Consider the following 19,407-nt stretch of genomic DNA (forward strand, 5'->3'; position numbering starts at 1 on the left):
CAAGTCGAAATCAACCAGCATTTCGAAAGAATCCACCTGACTAATCACAAATCTTCCAAATAGCAAAATTTTTAATTTGAATAGATAATTCGAACAACAACCAAACGAAATCTTTTACGTTTCATCATACTATATATTCATCTCATCTATCTATGAAACATTTCAAATATTTTATATTTTATTTGAAGTTACTCAAAAGGCATTGAAAAGTGAGTTTCTTACTTGATAGATAAATTGATACGCGCTGGACGCATTCTCAAACCAATAAACTCGAACATGTTGTACAACAAATGGCCCAAGCGGGCATTATTTTCATTATTTAATTTCTTACATTATTGTGAGTCAACATCCCCTTTACTTGATTTCCTACAACTTGATGTGGTCTGGTTCTATTTAAGCAAGTCAGTTTGTTTTTTTTTTTATTTTAAATTTGTAATGAATATCATCCAAGTAATAATGTGATAGTTTTTACTAGTGCCAAATATGGTCAAGAACTCAGCACTTGTATTCTTTTCCCCGAGCTAAACCCACCGCAATCATCTGGTAAACTTTTTTCCGTACTAACAAACTGATACCTAGTCGACTACTTGGCCATATACTATGACTGCCGAATATTTAGTACCTACATTACTAGCTATAGCTATGATTGTTTAAATGGTAAAATTAAGATTGACAATCTATTACAGAGTAATAATATTTGTAGTTTTCGAAAATTAAAAACAAAATAAAAAAATATCTTGAGTGTATTTTATCAAAAATATGAAAAACAGTGAAAAACGCGTGTTCTTTATCTCAATACCTTCCCTACTCGACGTTCGATTTAAAAGCAACAGGGGGAAATGACTGCACAATATATCAGAACAAGAAGTAATGTATACTGAAACATAACAAAAGTAAATTATCACCGCCTAATGTCAAAGAAATGAATTGAAAATAATAAAATTCACTCTCAGGAAACAATGATGCTCTTCAATCGCATAAAAACACATACCGCCGTAAACTATAACGCCATCACATTTCAACTTTTATTTCATTTCACATTGACCATCCACCATATAATAACTTTGATACATATCACTATTTGTACATCCATTTGGTCTGGCTTTTATAGTTCGGCTATCTAGGATAGCACAAACCTTGACTAGATTAAACCCATCCTTGCTGATCGTAAATAGTCACCACCAGCAGCAGCTTTCGATAGTAATCCTCCTCGACAAGGTTATCGTCACAAAACAGCTCCGCGTCCAGCTCGCTGTGCTCCGGAATGGACTCCTTTTTGGCCAAAACTACCCTCAGCATGGCAACAATGTGATAAAGCTCCCGTGGTGCAACTCGATTGATTTCCTCCAAGAAGCTGCGAAAACGTGAACAAAAATATAAATAACTACCCAGTCACGAACCAAAAGAGCAATCACCTATGATAAGTGAATTGACTCATATTGGGACACTTCAAGCGTGCCAAATGTAAGCGGAGTTTGTCGAAGTAAACGTTAAAGTAGTGATCTATGCTGTGCATCAAATTCGGATCCGAAACGCTGGTGAGAAGGAAAAACAGAATGTCCCGCACGAGAGAGTCCATCTGGATGAGTTGGAAGTCCACGAATTTCAATCCCGTTGGCTTGTTGTCGTCATCTGGAAAAATCGTAATACATTATTCATACTGTTGGAGTCTAACAATTTTTCTAATAAAGGGTTTAGGGCAAGTGCACCAGTTTTGGCAAGCCTTTAAGTATATATGTAGCAAAACATAACAAAAATACCTATAGAATGAAAGTTTGGATCAAACATAAACTGGAAATCATGTTTGTCAATATAGAAATACCTGTAAGAGATACAAGAGTACGGCCTCACACCTACCCAAACCTTTGTCTGTATAGTATTTAAAAATAATATAGTATTTAAAAATAGCAGTTTACGCAACAAGTTGTCGAATGATGAATATTTGAAGTATGAGTCGTACATTACGTACAACATTTTTTGCAATTTCGTAGAAGACCACATACACGGGATGCATTCACAATTATTTTGCAATTCTGAAAATGATGGTGTAATGATTCATAATGCAACTCAAACAGTTGCGTAATGACCATTGAGTGAAAATATTTTTTGTATGGAACTTATTTCAAGATAGTTATTGTACCATAGTACGTATACCACATAAGTGTCATAAGTATTACACAAAAGTATATATGAAAAACATATAAAACACATATTTACCTATAAGTGTAAACTGAACTTGTTTATTTGGCCATAACTGGTGCCATTACCCCATCCAAGAGATTCCTACTTTACCGTATTTTATCATCATATTGTTCACCCACAAATCATTGTGCAGCATCGAACAGTACTGATTCATTTCATCCGAGATCAAATTCGCCTGCCGTTTGCGACAATCGTCAATCTGCTTCAATAGCCGCTGTACCAACTGTTCTCTCACCCCAGCTTTTTTCAAATCAGCCTCAATCACGTTTATCATCCGTTGGATGGTCTGCTCGCTCAGTCCTGCATCTATGTCTATTTTTACTAAAAACTTTTGTACACTCAAGTTGAACACTTCCGGCTTCAGGAGACGTAGCGCTATCGGAATGGCATGGAACTGAGCAAGTTTCTAGAACAAAGACAAACATTAGTGCTGAACAAGCTTAAAATCTGACATAGGCAAACATTCAGAATAAATTCTCCCAGCTCCCGGCTGAATCCCTGTCTCCTGTCCTCTGTAATGTACCCGGCCAATTTGAGATTCTCGAACAACATTACTCCATCAGCATCAACCTTATCACTGGCCGGATCCAACGAAACCCTCGTATTGTAGCACCGACAAAAGACGTCAATCATCTCGTTTTCCGGAAGTCCCATCTCCTGCTGTAACTTAATCATGGCCGGGACTATCTGCGAGTAAACAGCCGCTTCCTTGACGAACGTTACGTCAATTTGAAATATCTCCAGGAATTCCTCGCTAGTGGGACGCATTTTGGCCACCAGTTGAAGCTGCTCGAGCTAACCGCCACGCGTGGTAAGTAAATAGAACAAATTGAATTGGGACTAATTAATTAAATGTAATCCAACACCGGTTGTACGCAGCAATATGGGAAGTATTTTCATTTCAGGCTTGCAGGAAAGTTTTGGAACATTTTCCGCACTGGATTGTACCTATAGCCAGGTACAATCAATTATATTATGGTAACTGACAACAACCTTACTCCGAAGTTATGCATAAACTTTTGGGCAACTAATACCTTCCTTCCCCATTAATAGAGTTTACACTATTCACCATTTTCAAACTTTTCATGGAGTATAGCAGCGCGCTTACATTTAGCATCAAGAAGGCACGCCATAGGGCTATCGTTAGTTCGCGGCTCAGGACTGGTAATAATCAAGAATAAAAAGGGACTTCAAATTTGTTAGGGTTGAAGCACCAAAATGGGTTAATTCCCCTGGAAGAAAAAAAAAACATACAAAAAATCCTACCGCATCATTTTGATGTTTTTTTTAAAGAAAAAATATTTACAATCATAAAATATTGTACAGTATTATTGACTTCCTCATCTGATAAACACCAGTAATGTTTTTCTTACATAACCGCAAATAGCAAACCGACATCACTTGCAAGTTGGTTTATTTGCTAAAACTTATTTGAAGTTATAAGGTACATCCATCTTACGTTCTGCACAGTAAAACTATTTTTTTCACCCAGAAGTGATGTAACACTGTGTCATGAGTTATAAAGTGGTTCTGACCATTTTCGGACACTTAGTGATAGGTTCCGATAGGGCTACTAATGGCCAATTTTGAAAATTCTTCTACCGTAGTCGTATGCAGGCACAGATGTCAATTGACCACCATCTCATATTTTTCCTCTTCTTCTGGCGATGCGACGCAACCAAATAAGATTCTGTTTCTCAATTCACAATTCCACAAGCACATTCACATTTTCGACCTGGGAACTTGATTTTAAAATTAATTATTCTTTGTATTTTTATGTAATAGTGTCCATAGTGTTACGGGTGATACCCATGATACCCCAATAAATGTGAACCTAAAAGCACAACCGTCACCGAACTGAAAATGTTTAATGCATGCAACGATTGTGAAGTTACGGATTTTTGAGCATGAGCATGAGAGCATGGATGACCGCTTCGTAGTTGCACTCCGTGATTGACCAGAACAATCGAAGTTGCACAGAGATTTAATGAATGAGGCTTGGGATTAGCTAACCATTCTCAATGTGCACAAATCGAGAGTTCAAATTTTCAAAGTCAATAAAGGCGCTGGCCACGCCCAATGCGGTCATCGGCTTTTTTTTATCAAAGCAATTGCAAATTTTCTAAAACATCTGAAAAAAGATATGGGATTGGTTTTAATGAAGTATAAGTCGGAATGGATGATATTTTTCATGAAAAATTACACCGCTAAGAAAAACTGAAAAAACTGTTTCTGCCTCAATTTTTCATTACACTGAAAAGGGATTCTTTTTTTTTTTTGTATGGAACAAATAAGATTATTATTTTTTATAAATTTTATTTTATTCAATTATTCAGTATATAACTTACATTTTCATCTTAATCCTATCTGTTTTTTCAACCGGGAAGATTGTCTTTGGTTACTAACACCAGAAGATTTTCGTTTCTTTGTATTATTAAAAACAAAGCATGCCGTATTTTCTTGGTTTTCATGTTCATCTGAGAATTCACTAGCAAAAATGCTTCGTTCGTCTTTTGGTATAAATGAATGATATTTTTTGTTCTAGGAATTGGAACAAGGTTAAAAAACCTTTCCTGAAGAAATTTTTCAGCCTCTGAATAGTCATTTTCAGTTGCATAGATAAATTCCCAATCTTTTTTAAATTGGTCTTTCACCTTTTGCGACACAGCCCAGTCGAAAAATTGTTTGGCGTTATTAATTTCTGCTGACTTTCTAATACTAGCATCTCTAGCCATTCGCTTAATGTTAAATTTCAAATATGTATGCTTTGTTCTTAATAATACAAAGAACCGAAAATCTTCTGGTGTTAGCAACCAAAAACAATCTTCCCGGTTGAAAAAATAGATAGTATTAAGATGAAAAGGTAAGTTATATACTGAATAATTAAACAAATAAAATTGAAAAATAAATGGTCGGAGTTCTGCTAAACCGCACCAAGTGCCAAATGCATTATTTTGAGATATTTAACTTTAAAGTTCACTCATCTGCGAGTAAATCGCAAATGACTCTTTTGAAAATTTCACCGTTCACAAATGACTAATAGGGTCCAATAAGTAACTCAAGATAGAATATTCAAAAAATCATCAAATATTTTCCATTTAATTAGATCTGATTTCAAATCAAGAGGTACTCAGTTCACTCTGGCTGAACAAAAATTGAAGAAAATGGTTTTCAGTTCGGTATGGCTGAATGTGTTTCATGATTTCCAGGAACACAGGAGAAAGAAAGAAATAAAAAGGGTTCATATCATCGCCATGCATGTTGGAATGCTTGTCACAAATGTTTATGAACTGTGAACGGAAAAGATTTGTAATTTTCCATAGAACTGGCCATAATGTAGTGGTATGAATTGGTACAAGCCAATTCGTATTCTAACGTATTCTACCGACTTTCGCTTGATGGATTATCTATTTCAACAGAAGAGTTATTGAACCAAGTCCCTCACGCATTCAAAGATTCGAAAAAGACAATAATGATGTAGTTAAAGAATGTGCCGATCGAAGAAAACCATGAATGTGTTCTGCCAGAGCGCACCAAGTTACTTGCATTTAATACACTTTGGCTGAACACGATTATTAAATTTTATGTTACCAAGAATGGCATGCGTTTCATCATTCCCGTTGTACATGAAACTGCTTGTGCTTTATTGTTCAAAAATAGTCATAAAAGCTGAAAGTTGATTGATTTTATTTGACTCCCTGTTAGGGACAACGTAAAAAAATATTAATCGGGATTCGAACTCGTGTCCTTCGAGTGGTGATAAGGCGTGCTACCTCTCGGTCATTTAGAACTGTTGCATCGAGAGCGAATAACTCGAAACAAGCTGTGCGCGATCTGATCTAGGAGGCTTGATGATGAAAACAGGTGAAAACGTCATTTTCTGAACAGCTAAAGCGCACCAAGTGCTTCCAAATTATTCAGACAACATCAAATTTAAATGTCTTGTTATTTCATCACGGCTCCTGCATGGACCCATCGACATATTATGTATAAAGCGAAGGTAAGCGTCTTGCGAATGTTGATATCTCTTCTTCATACAAAAACACGATTTTTATATAAATGGTACTTGGTGCGGTGTGGCTGAACAAAATTTCAATTATATTAGATCAGCACAAAGCCGTTAACGTACACGACATACTAAAATCATTTGGTGTTGTTACTGTATGTTGTCCGGAATGGCCACTTAGAAATATTTAAGGAAGAATTAAAACAAAAAATGCCGTCTTTAATCAGAATACTAAAAAACCTCTAATGACAAGCTAAGGTTTATGGTTCGCTCTGGTTGGATACAATTTCAGTTTTACATATCCTGCTAGAGAAAAAAATTGAATTTACTCAACGAGGGATGGTTCAAATTATTCAATATCTTAAATGTAGATAGGTTATGATAATCTGAATCTTCTAGTGTAAATAACTCATTTTTGAAAAAATTGGCGTTTGGTACGGTTTAGCAGAACCCCAACCAAATAATAATAATATTATTTGTTCCATAGAAAAGAAAGAATCCCTTTTCAGTGTAATGAAAAATTGAGGCAGAAACAGTTTTTTTCAGTTTTTCTTAGTAGTGTAATTTTTCATGAAAAAAATCATCGATTCCGACTTAGACTTCATTAAAACCAATCCCAAATCTTTTTTTCAGATGTTTATGGTTATTTTCCACAAAATTGGACATAACTCAAAAACAAAAAAAAGTACATTTCAAAAATTTCAGCGATTAAAGCTTATGAAATTACCTTTTCAAAAATATTTTTTTTTAAAGTTTTCCACTAATTGGAACATAGTTTTTCCGGCTTTTCTTCACGAATTTTCTCAACGGTGGAAAATTTTGTGGAAAACTGTTTCCAGTTAATATTTTTTATATTTCTGAGAAAATTTGCTTTCATTTTCATAAAAAAAACTTTGTTCCTACGATGCTTCTTTCTTGAGTTATGATTTTTCAAAGAAAAGGCTCAAAATGGCACATTTGCACATTTTTTACAAAATTGGCCATAACTCAAAAACGAAAAAAGTACATTTCAAAAATTTCAGCGATTAAAGCTTATGAAATTATCTTCTCAAAAATACTTGTTTTTAATTATGAATCGTGGTTTACGGCCAACCAGCCGAGTGGAAGTTTAACAACTACCGAAAAGCGTTGTGTTTAGATATTTAGGCCGTAAACCACGATTCATAATTAAAAACAAGTATTTATCGAGCAACGGACTCATGTTCCGTAACCGGTCGTTTGAGAACGTCGCGACCCATTGGAAGCCCACAAAATAGAAACCTCAGCCAGCGCAGTTGCTGGCTAGTGTAGTGTGCTCTTCCTATACCTAAAAAAACAATGCGCTCTCGGGCTAGGCATTGGATATATATAGAAAGCGTTGTGTTTGGATGGGCATCTAATTCTTCCGAAAGAGGTGCACTTTGCGAAAAAGGACCACGTGATTATTGAGATGAAATCGAATTCAGGTTAACTTCGGCGTTCATGAGTCCTCTCATGACGTAGCGGTAACGCGCCCCTACTAGAGATCGGGGAGTCGTGAGTTCGATTCTCACTGAGAAGACGTGTAACTTTTTCGCAAATCTTCACATCAATTTGTCCATCTAATCCAATTGCAAAATTATATGTAATGTTTAGCTTTTCGGTAGTTGTTCTCAAAAATATTTTTTTGAAAATTTTCCACGAGTTGGAGCATAGTTTTTCCAGCTTTTCTTCACGAATTTTCTCAACGGTGGAAAATTTTGTGGAAAACTTTTTCTAGTTAATATTTTCTATATTTCTGAGAAAATTTGCTTTCATTTTCATAAGAAAAAACTTTGTTTCTACGATGATTCGTGCTTGAGTTATGATTTTTCAAAGTAAGTAGTGTCAGAGGAAAACAAAAAAATTCCAACCGAGTTTTCCGGGAAAATAAGCGACCCTGAATTTTTCTCAATTCTTTTTCACGGTGTTTTTTTCATGTAACTTTATAACAAAAAATTCGGCATGTCTCAAATTTGGACCGATGAAAGGCAAGACCTTCCTCTTTCATTTGCTGCTAAAATCAAAATAATCCATCGGAGGGTCTAGTGCAACTTTTTTTTTTGAACTTTTGTTGTTTGTAATATCATTTTACATGCACCGTAAATTAATAAATTTTGATGAGGTGAACTGTTGTAACGGATTTAGATGAAAATGGTGCAAAAATTTAGTGTAAATATCTTGAAGATTATATTCTAGACAGCTCTACACCTAAAAATTTACAGGCATGGGTCCGAGTTGCCTCTTCTTTGCTTCATTCATTGTTGAAATTTGAATTGCTTTTACAACAAAGTATGTCAAACAACCTTTTTTCAATTTTAATTTGTAACTCAAGAGCAATATTCATCTTTCTTACTTGGTTTAGGAACAAACGATCGAAAGGACAAAAAGTCGAAAACAAAAGGTTGGAAGACAACTGGTCGAAAACGCAAAAGGTCAAAAAGATAAAAGGTTGAAAGTGATTTGCATTATGGAAAATTTAATCATCTTTGAAAGAAGATTTTTGACCTTTTATCCCCTCTTTATTGCTCTTCGATCTTTCGCCCTTTCGACCTTTTGTCATAGATTCCAGAATATTGACAAGTTCACATTTGTGCCAATGACAGTCGTAATATAACACTTAATAAATCCAATATTCCAACCCAAATGCAATAGCAGTACAATGTTGACACTATTGTCCATGTGCTGGTTATGATGATTGACAGAACATTTCTTTTGTTTGCGATGGAAAAACAAACAGGATTGCTGACAAATATTTGAAGATTAGCCAATCTAGGGCTGAAAATCTACTAAATAAAGATAAGAATATTAATAATAATGCTGACATATATACACTTCCTTGTTAAATTGATGGTAGAAAAGTGCTAATGAATTCAAACAAACATCGATAGGTTTAATTCATAACAAATCTACCTGTGAAAAATTGATGATGTGATCGTGGCATTTTGCTTAAAGATCTCAATAAGATGCTGTAATGTTCAGTTTTAGCATAGTTTAATTAGAGTTGTACGGAATTCTATAGTAATACATAAAACAAATAAATTCAATAAGCTTTTAAAATGTTCTTTAGTAACCTTACGATTTTGCTAGCCTAATAACGAAATCATACGAAGCTTTAACAAAAATCTCAGGCGAATCATAAGAGTATCCGATTACTCCAAAAAGGAGCCAAAAAACAGTGATCTTTAGTGCAAACAAACTTGTTTGCCATTTATATGCAGCAGATCTCAAGTACTATGTTTCGTATATATGGGATGGTACACAAATTATGTCACGCTAAATTTTAGATTTTTTGACCAAACCACCCCCCCCCCCACCTTTGTCAAGTTTTTTGTATGAGTCCTCCGAAATTTTTGTAAGGCTTGTCACGCTTGGCTTGAACCCCTCTCCCCACCCCCCGGAGCGTGACGTAATTTGTGCATTACCCCTATGTTGTATTCAAAACTTATGAAAGCGCCAACTCGAACGACTTTTGATGCTAATGTTCTATCAAAAGACGTTCGAGTTGGTGCTATAATTGAATTAGAAGAGTCACAGAATTCAAAATCATGAAGTTTGAGCCGTCGCATGCAGTTTTGGTGCTAAAACTTAGTGGTCCCACATTACGGAGTTTCCGGTGGTCATTCCAGTGCTTCAAAAGGAGCAAAAGGAATAACCATCAATTCATTATTTTGGCAATATACATCCAAACATAATAAATTGTTATGAGTTGGACACAATTCATATGGTTTTGGTGCATAAATTCGAGGAATTTCATCGAATTGTCCTGATTTGCTACCTTCCGGGACTCCAGGAATCGGTTCCGCATGAACCAGACTGGACCGAAAATTTCAAGGGTTAAAAAGACACTGACACGTTAATGCTTCCAGTGGGCATTTATGCCCTTTGAAGGAAGCACCATACAAAACAACGGACTAGCATGCAACTCCCAGTGGCACAGTCGGAAAACAGTCCTCACGAAAAGTTTACCGGCCTGAGGCGGGAATCGAACGCACACTCCCTAGCACGATGCGGCTAAATGCCTGGTGACATTAACCGCACAGCTACGAAGCCCACAGGGTTGTGCGTCGGTAATCAATTCCATATTACAGAGAAATTTTATGCCAAAATGTCCATCAACCGAATAGTACCGATATGAATTACATATACAAAACTGAGATGGAAACTTACTTTTCGGATGTTCCGGGTTTCCAGAACCGGGTATGAATAAGTAAATGATTTGAGAATCTTTAATCACAGTTCACGTGAATACCTATTCAACAATATGAGGACGGCTCAGATTACTTCTTTAGTTACGATTCTACAGGTCGTCAAAGTAAGGGTCTCTTAAGGGACTTTTTTCAGATGTATTAGGTTTCCGGTGGCCAAAGCGACCCAATTCCGGATCTCCGGAAGGGTTTCTGAAACTAGACATGTGTACCTTTCATATAAGCTCAACAGAACTAAATTCGGTCAAGGTTTTTCAAGCTGTTTGAATTTCCTGGTCGAAAACGACCCTAAATCACAGTTTGTACCTTTTTTATAGAAGCTCCCCTAGGGGTCATTCAAAACTTTTGTTTCCGCAAAAATAAAATCCCACAAAAAATAATAAATTATTTCAATCAAAAGTTACAATGATTTGAATTTTTAAATGGGTCGAAAGAGACCCTAGGTGCTTACTAAGATTAAGTTATAACCCAAACTCCGTAAAAAATATTGAAAAAAAAAATTGCTCCAGACCCCCCGACCGATTATTTTTGTTTTTGTTGCAAATGAAAGAGGACAATCATGGCTGTCTTGTGTCAAAATTTCAGACATGCCGAATTTTTTGTTTTGAAATTGCTCTACGAAACACACCGTGTTTTTATTCATATATTGATGAGCCTTGCCTGTGGAAAAAGTTACATGAAAATCTGAGACCCTTCGGCCCACTTTGTACGGAAATAAAATAAAAATCCCACTACTGATGCGATCACGCCACTTTTTCTTCGCGCTGCGTGAACCGGACCCGACTGATCCATATTGAATCGCTCTCCCTCACTAGGGCAAGCCAGTGAATTTGTTTATATAGAGAAGCGCGAATTCTGAAACCAAAGGTTCCAATTGAACCGTCAAACGTGGTTCCAATTTCAAGACTCAAAAAGATGTTATGCAAAAGAGATAATGGATTTGTGTTAGTGAAAAGCGATACGTAAGTGACGTCATTGATAAGCTTGGTTTCTTATGGCGATTGACAGTATGACCCCACTGGGACAGAGCCGGCTTCTCAGCTTAGTGTTCTTATGAGCACTTCCACAGTTATTAACTGAGAGCTTTCATTGCCAAAGTTGCCATTTTCGCATTCGTATATCGTGTGGCAGGTACGATGATACACTATGCCCAGTAGACTGATGCAAATTTTGAAGTTCTTGCTCCCCTATGCTTAAACGTTGTCAATTATGATGAAAATGATCCTCCCAAAATTTGAAGTTATTCGGAAGAAATTTGGTTTTGCACACGCTATTTGAAGTTCATATGGAAATTACTATGGAAAAGGCAAACCTTTTGTGTTCAGTCCTCTTACTGCTCGTCATTATAATCTATGGAAAAGTGAACACAATCATCTCATGTGAAAACTTCCCAGCTACAACTTTGCCGAAGACCACATTTCGATGGGACGTAAGGATAATTTGTTATTATTGATAACAAAGTCTAAATCATGCTGAGATGATCATTCAATTACTTTCAGAGCAACACTGCTTTTTTGCTGTAGAACATAGTAGCCTGGATTACTTTGATCTATTCTTCCCGCCAGGAGCACCACTGTTGTCTGCCGAACAGTTGGTGAAGCACACTACATGCAAACCAACTTTATGATGATGAATAACTATTTATCCTGAGGTCCAATCAAAAAGTGGTCTTCGGCAAAGTTGTAGCTGGATGGATTTCACATTGAAAGAATTTGTTCACTTAACCATAAAACATTATGACAAAGAGATATAGGGCTGAACACAAAAGATTGGCGTTTTCCATAGTAATCTCCATGTAAACTTCAAATGGCGTTTGCACAGTCAAATTTCTTCCGAATCACTTCAAACTTAGGGAGGATGCTATTAACCATAATAAAAATCGTTTAAGCATAGGGGAGCAAACATTTCAAAATTTGCATCACTCTAATGCCCAGGGAAGTCAAGGAAATATCCATTACGAAAAGATCCTGGACCGACCGGGATTCGAACCCAGACACCTTCAGCATGGCTTTGTTTTGTAACCACGGACTCTAACCACTCGGCTAAGGAAGGCCCCTATAGAATAAAGTAATTTCGTTCTTATTTCTTGAACTAAGAAAATTCCATGATTTTATATCAGCACTTTTACAAAAAATCTTCGCATCACACTATAAAAAGCATAATTCGATGAGGCAAGGGATACCATAGGAAAACCAAATTTTTGTCCACGTAATGTTTTTCCTAAACATATGTTTACTGTATTTCACAAAATTTTGAAACAACTTGGATCAAAAAAAAAATGTTTTTTCATTATTTAAAATGTGTGTCTTATATAAAAATAAGTTGATATTTAGGTACAATCTAATAATTTATAGACATTTCTTACATTTCGTTTCCATAAACTAATTATGCAGCTATTCCATGAAAAACCGATCTAGTGGGTCACCGAATTCCGTGAAAATTTGCTATTTTGTTCTTAATCCGAAATAAGGATACACGTGTTTTTGGATTTTTTGATTAGGGGGACCAGAAAAATTGCGATTTTGCAAAAAAATTATTTAAAAAAGAAAAATTTAACTCTTAATTTAACCATTCGACCAATTTTCAATCTTTTTGGACGAAATGAAAGCTAAAGATTTTGACTTTTCAGGGAAAATATAAAATTTCACAAAAATTGTTTTTTTTTTACATGAAAAAAATAATCAATAATTTCTTTTTTTCGTGTTTTGAAGGCCTCGGGACCGAAGGGGATTATGGATTTTATAATTTAGGGCTCTCCTACGCTGATGTTTATCTATATAAATAAAAATGGAATGGTGTATGTATGTCACGAAATGGCTTACGAACGGGTTAACGGATTTGAATGATTTTTTCTCCGTTTTGTTCGTCAAGGGTTCCGACGTGTTTGTGTGTATTAAAATCCCAAGATATTCACCGGGAAAGTTGAAAAACGAGAGTGCACGGAACTGTCATTTTGTATGGGACGATCCATAGCGTTTTTCAGCAGCCTACTTGATGGCAAGACGAAGTTTGCCGGGACCACTAGTTATTTATAAAACTTATTACAATTAATATTGCTTACAAGAAACATTGCCGACCATGGACCGATACAGATACAATGTTTTTCTTTGCTTGCTTTGGTTGTGCTTCGAAATCAATTGAGAACGGATTCTACAATACCTGCACACTTAAATTATTTTACGGATTCCTGTAAAATCACAACAGCTGAACAGTTCGGTGAAATAAATTAATGGAGTGCGGTAAATTTTTACAGTATTCGGTGAAAAATCACCGGAATCCGTAAAATGTCGACGAAATTACGGTGTTTTATTTCACCGAACTGTTCAGCTGTTAAGATTACGGTGAAATTCACCGTAAGAGCTTAGTGTGTGATCTGCATATTATCTTTAAATTTAGCGATATAAGTCTGCCCGTACGAAAAAAAATCATCAAAATTTCACGTTTTACCTTAGTTTTGCGAAAAACTATGTATTTTTGAATATAGTAGAATTAAACTTTTTTTCGGCCGCTTTTTGATTAAAATGTTGTGGCTAATTTTCTGCAAATTTATGTTTATACCTGATATACTGTATGTTTGTCATAAAAGTATCGATATTTTGTGTATTAATCATCAAACTGTTGCTCCCCACTAGTTTTGAACTCTTGCTCCACCGCTGTGGTAAAAGTTTGTTTAAGACAAACAATTTGAAAACTGTTATAACTATAAATGACACAAGTGTTTTAGTTTAATACAGCCTATTTTAACTGTGTGCTTTTTTTTCAAGTGTTTTTTTCTGGATATATTGATTATTCCACTAACGTTGAACTTTTTACCTATCTGCGTAAGGTGAAAAAATGGTGAATTAGCAAAAATGGCTAGCAATTATTATCCTTAGAAATGCTTTTAAAGCCATAAGCTGAAAAGCAGGCTTTGTTGCAAAAGGGAAGTTACATCTGAAGAAGAATATGCTGGAGTATTTCGCGAAGTTATACAGTTTATATATTCTATCTTCTTCTTCTTGGCATTACGTCTTCACTAGGACAGTGCCTGCTTCTCAACTTCCACAGAACTTCCACAGTTATTAACTGAGAGCTTTCTTTGCCAAAGTTACCATTTTCGCATTCGTATATTGTGTGGCAGGTACGATGATAATCTATGCCCATGGAAGTCAAGGAAATTTCTATTACGAAATGATTTCTTGCCGACCGTGAATCGAACCCAGACACCTTCAGCATGGCTTTGCTTTGTAACCGCGGACTCTAACCACTCGCCTAAGGAAGGCCCCTTATATGTTATATAGTAAACACTGAAAAACTTATATCAACAAAAACATTGTTAACCATAGATCGGAACTTTGGTGGTTCTGGAATATTTTTATATATGCTTTTCAATATCCAATACTATTCTAGTTCAAGCAACAATCGAGATAGGTGTAGTCTTTTTTGGTAAAGTAAATTTTAATCAAATAAGGTATACCGGGGCAAGTCTAAACGGCAGATGTAAGATGAAGTGGCAAGATATCATTTTAAACTTTTATAATGACTAGATATTTGATTACAGAGTTAACAAATGATGCCAACTTTTATGGAAGAAAAATCTGCAAGCTTTCATTTATATCATGTTCAGAACTTTGCACTTAATCTTAATCTTGCACTTAATAGCTCGATATAGCTTAGACTATTAAAAATAACTTGGAAAGGTACACTACCCACCATAAGCATGGAATCGTTGTAATACTGAGTATTGCAGCAATTTTAAGTTTAGCATCACCCAAAATCCAGTGATAAAATTTTTTTCAACAAGAATAAAAAATCGCAAGGGCTCAACGGCGTATTTTTTAAGATGACCACAAAAATTGTGGGCTTCGTGGCCTTGCGGTTAGCCGCGTCAGTCGTCTAGGCGTTTTGTGCCACGGGGTGTGGGTTCGATTCCCGCTCCAGTCGGAGAAAACTTTTCGTCAAACGAAAAATTCATCGCTGGGCTACTGGGTGTTTCGTGTTGTCCGTTACCTAATGTTAGTGATTGTTCAGTCTGTGCAGCCTATGTGCTGAAGACGGTGTAAATTGTCTCTTTAAAATACATTGATCTTGCACTTCAGAATCACGAGATAATATTATTTTAGGTGATGCTAAACTTTTCAAGGTGCTGCAATATTCAGTATGAGTGTTGCGATACGCGATTTCATACTTATGGTGGGTAGTATATATGTAAGCGCTATTTTTTCTCTTATTCTAGAACTTGTATTTGCAATGGCGATTTCCTGATTGGTTTCAAATAAGCATAATCAACTTCAGTCAAGTCTCCCTTACTGGATATTCGGCATCTTGATATTAAGTTAGAGAACCATAGTAAAATTTGGTTTTCGCGCACTGATTCTGTGACTCGGTTCCTATCGAGTTATGAAAGTGAACTGTACTTCATATCGATATATTCTTAGAATCAGTTGGTACAATATTCAATACAGAACATGGTATTTAAATATTTTGACAACAGTGTTTCGGTTACAGCAGCACAAACAAAAACGGGTGGATTCAATCCAACCAGCCGGTGGTCAATTGCTCAATAAAACTTCGTGTAAACATAGTGCACCATTCATTTCACATACACGACGTACAAACCATTCATCGGCGGCTAACCTTATCTCAACCGTTAACTCATCCCAGAGCACAAAATTTCCTCCTCATTTCACGAACACGCAATTCATTTGCTTTATTTTTTAATATCCGTCGGCCAAACTATTCTGGAATATCCCTCCTCTTAATAGCATCTCATTCCGGGAAGTCTCATACCTCATCCCCGGCTGCACTGGTTACATCAACGGTCAAGGCCAGCATAGTGCTGCCATAGTTATCTCCAGGAGCGGTCAAAAAAGATGATTGGTAGCCCAACACTTTAACGCCTGGCTCCAGCACGGGTTCCAGAAATTCCTTCAGATCCCTTATGGCTGGTGGTTTTGACATTTTTTTTTCTCTTAATTTCACTTATCCGCAATCGAACCGGACCAGCTCAACTTGTTGAACTCACTCCACGTGAAAATACGAAACGACACTCGCACTCGGTTGTATATGCGTACGGAACAACCACTTGTGGTTATCGCGCGCTTTTACCACTCTGGAGAATCCTCAGTGCTTCCGAATGGAAATTGCATGCGAACCGACGGAGAGGAAAACAGCAACTGACACCCCAAAGTCACAGAACGAACCGCTAGTCATATCTAGCGTGCGCATCGCCAGCAGAAATCACCCCGTGCAGAAACTTATCCTGCCCTACCGATGGGCCAGAGGGCACAATTTCGTGACAAAAGTCCAAAATACTTTTTTTATACAATGAAATATATGAGATGGATTTCTCGTTATTTATAAGGGGTTGTCCATCAATTCCGTAAGGGTTTATGGGGGAAAGGGGATTAGAGATTTGTTAGGCGCCATACCATTTATTTTTGATTTTTATACAAAACAATCTTATAACGGGTGGAGGGGGGTTGAAAATCCCGAAAAATGTCTTACGTAATTAATGGACAGCCCCTAACATGTGATATTGTATACCTACGATTTCATTATACCTAATGCAGAATGTCATTGCAGTTTTAAAGTTAAAGAGTCCATTTTCAGCACATTTATGAAAACTAAAAAATGCCAAGAATTATTATCGTGCGTACATTTTCGGCAAGTGAACTTAAAATAAATCTTCAAGCTGCGGCTTTTTTGACCAAATTGTTATCTCCCTCAATTCACTTGATTGCAAATTGTTTAATTTGAAATAAATTACACTGCGGAACACGTTTTCGTTCAAAACACCAAAATAACGCTATTTACTTAAGTAAAAATGGTTGAATCCATAGCCGTTTTCAAAAATATCATAGCACTTATAGTTTTTGAGATATTGGTTGTTGAAAATGCAAAATTCGACTATTTCAGCCAACTTGCATGCATGTTCGCCTGCTTGTATGGCAATTTATTTGCTTAATTTGCCACATATATTAAAATTCATGTGTATAACAATACTTATCAACAAAGTTCATAATACTTTTGATGTTCAAAAGTTATTTCTTGAGGTTTAGAAAAATATTGCAATTTTCCATATGGGAGAAAAATTTCCTATTTGACGGTTGGTTGTCTAATCTATCACAGTTGATCTATTCGTTAATAGCATTTGCTAGAACCAGAGACGGACAAAAACCGTTTCCCTACGCTTCCATTCTTCCATTATAATAGCACACCTTTCCTTACGCCTGATACATAGGCAGTCTGCTAATCAAACAGCAAGCACCTCTGCCATAAACTTACCATCCCTACACCTTCCCACATGAACAGGCGTGGATGCAGTGCTATATACGGTCTACTATGGGAGCGATTATAATGTATCATCAATTCCTCCCCCATCCCTTCATTGGTTTGCATTCTGACATGGCAGGTGCCATTGTTGCCTAAAAATAGAAGATCACCAGCACTTATACATTGAGGATGTCTGTTATTCCCAAACATTCATTGGCAACACTGGAGTAGCAATCAAGGGTGACCAATCAAGCTCAAGCTAAGAGAAACGAAGAATTTTGTATAGATAGTGCAAGCATGTTGAAAAAATCGATTTAATCTAAATTTGATCGTTCAATTTTAATCAAATTATATCTGAAATGAAAATTAAAGTCCTATTTTGCATGCATGATGGATTGGATTGCAAAAAATATAATAAATCAAGTATTTTAAGGGGCCTTCCTTAAAACATGCAAAGCCATGTTGAAGGTGTCTGGATTCGATTCCCAGTCGTTCCAGGATCTTTTCGTAATGGAAATTTCCTTGACTTCCCTGGGCATAGAGTATCATCGTACCTGCCCCACGATATACGAATGCGAAAAATGGCAACTTGGCAAAGAAAGCTCTCAGTTAATAACTGTGGATGTGCTCATAAGAACACTAAGCTGAAAAGCAGGCTCTGTTCTTGTGAGGATGAAATGCAAAAAAAAAAATGAAAAAAAAAACAAACTTTAAATATTATGTTAACATCAATAAAACCAGTGTTTTATACAACTTTGGCGAGCTGTAGGTATAAATCTTGACGTTCTGGACCATTTCTGAGAACGGCATGGCTGAATCATCCCAAATCTACTAGAGACACATAATTTGATCCTTGAGGCATGCAACATAAGTGACATTTTTGTAAACCTGTGTTATTTGTAAAATGGCAACACAATCATGACTTCCTGATCACTTTTTTACGCATTTTTTAAAAATTTCATAGTGTATATTTGTGATACTTTCAAATGCATGAAAGATATCGTAAAATTGACTATGTATTTTGTAAGGTCTTCTATCTTATATAAATAATAATACAGTGGTGTTTTTATGTTACGAAATGGCTTGTGAACGGGCTTCTAGATTTTGAATTTTTATTCACTAAAGTGTTCCGACGTGTTAAGATGCAACCAAAAAAAACCAAAACCGAAAAATAACGGTAAAACCAAAAAACGAGACAAAAATTGTCAGTTTGTATGGAAATCTAGCAGATCTAAAAACATCAGCCAAAACACGGTTTTTTCATGTATAATTTATTTGTTTTACTTTCAGGTTGATTTCTGCTCATTGTGAAAGTGCTCGGAATATTGTCATTTTATTCTGATTTCCAGCCCATAGCGCGATGCCACCCACGTTCGTTGCCTCGCGTGTTGTTCGGTTCCCCACATCATTGCTATACGAATGGAGCAGGATGGACTTTCATCTGGCGGGAAACGATACGCAAGGAACTCGGTAGTCCAGCAGGCTTGGGTGGTGTTTGGCATGACTCGATTAGTATATAGGCCAAATAGGGTTGGCTGCTCCTTGAATGCGTCTTGAGCCGGTCGCCCGCTGGACTGGGATAATATGGAGTTAAAAAACAACGATGGATGATGTAATTGAATGGTTATGATGCTGAAATTATTAAATTGCATTCAAGTGCCATGCGGCTCCATGATTTCAGCACGCTCGGGTTCGAGAAGGACGTGAAGTTCACGGTGTAATAGGAAAATGATTATGGAG

At 36.3% G+C, this 19,407-nt stretch overlaps 1 protein-coding gene across 1 annotated transcript; it reads right to left on the minus strand.

Annotated features, from left to right (window-relative positions):
* Positions 1-996: 996 nt before the first annotated feature.
* LOC5572784 lies at positions 997-16,577 on the minus strand. The gene is made up of 5 exons (XM_001654137.2): positions 16,183-16,577; positions 2,665-2,997; positions 2,293-2,608; positions 1,416-1,632; positions 997-1,354 (listed from the first exon to the last, which is right to left on the minus strand). The coding sequence occupies exons 1-5, from the start codon at positions 16,351-16,353 to the stop codon at positions 1,147-1,149; spliced, it is 1,245 nt and encodes a 414-aa protein (XP_001654187.2). The 5' UTR covers positions 16,354-16,577; the 3' UTR covers positions 997-1,146.
* Between the last annotated feature and the right edge of the window lie 2,830 nt (positions 16,578-19,407).

This window comes from Aedes aegypti, chromosome 2, assembly GCF_002204515.2.
Source record: "Aedes aegypti strain LVP_AGWG chromosome 2, AaegL5.0 Primary Assembly, whole genome shotgun sequence".
In the NCBI taxonomy this organism is placed as follows: Eukaryota; Metazoa; Arthropoda; class Insecta; order Diptera; family Culicidae; genus Aedes; species Aedes aegypti.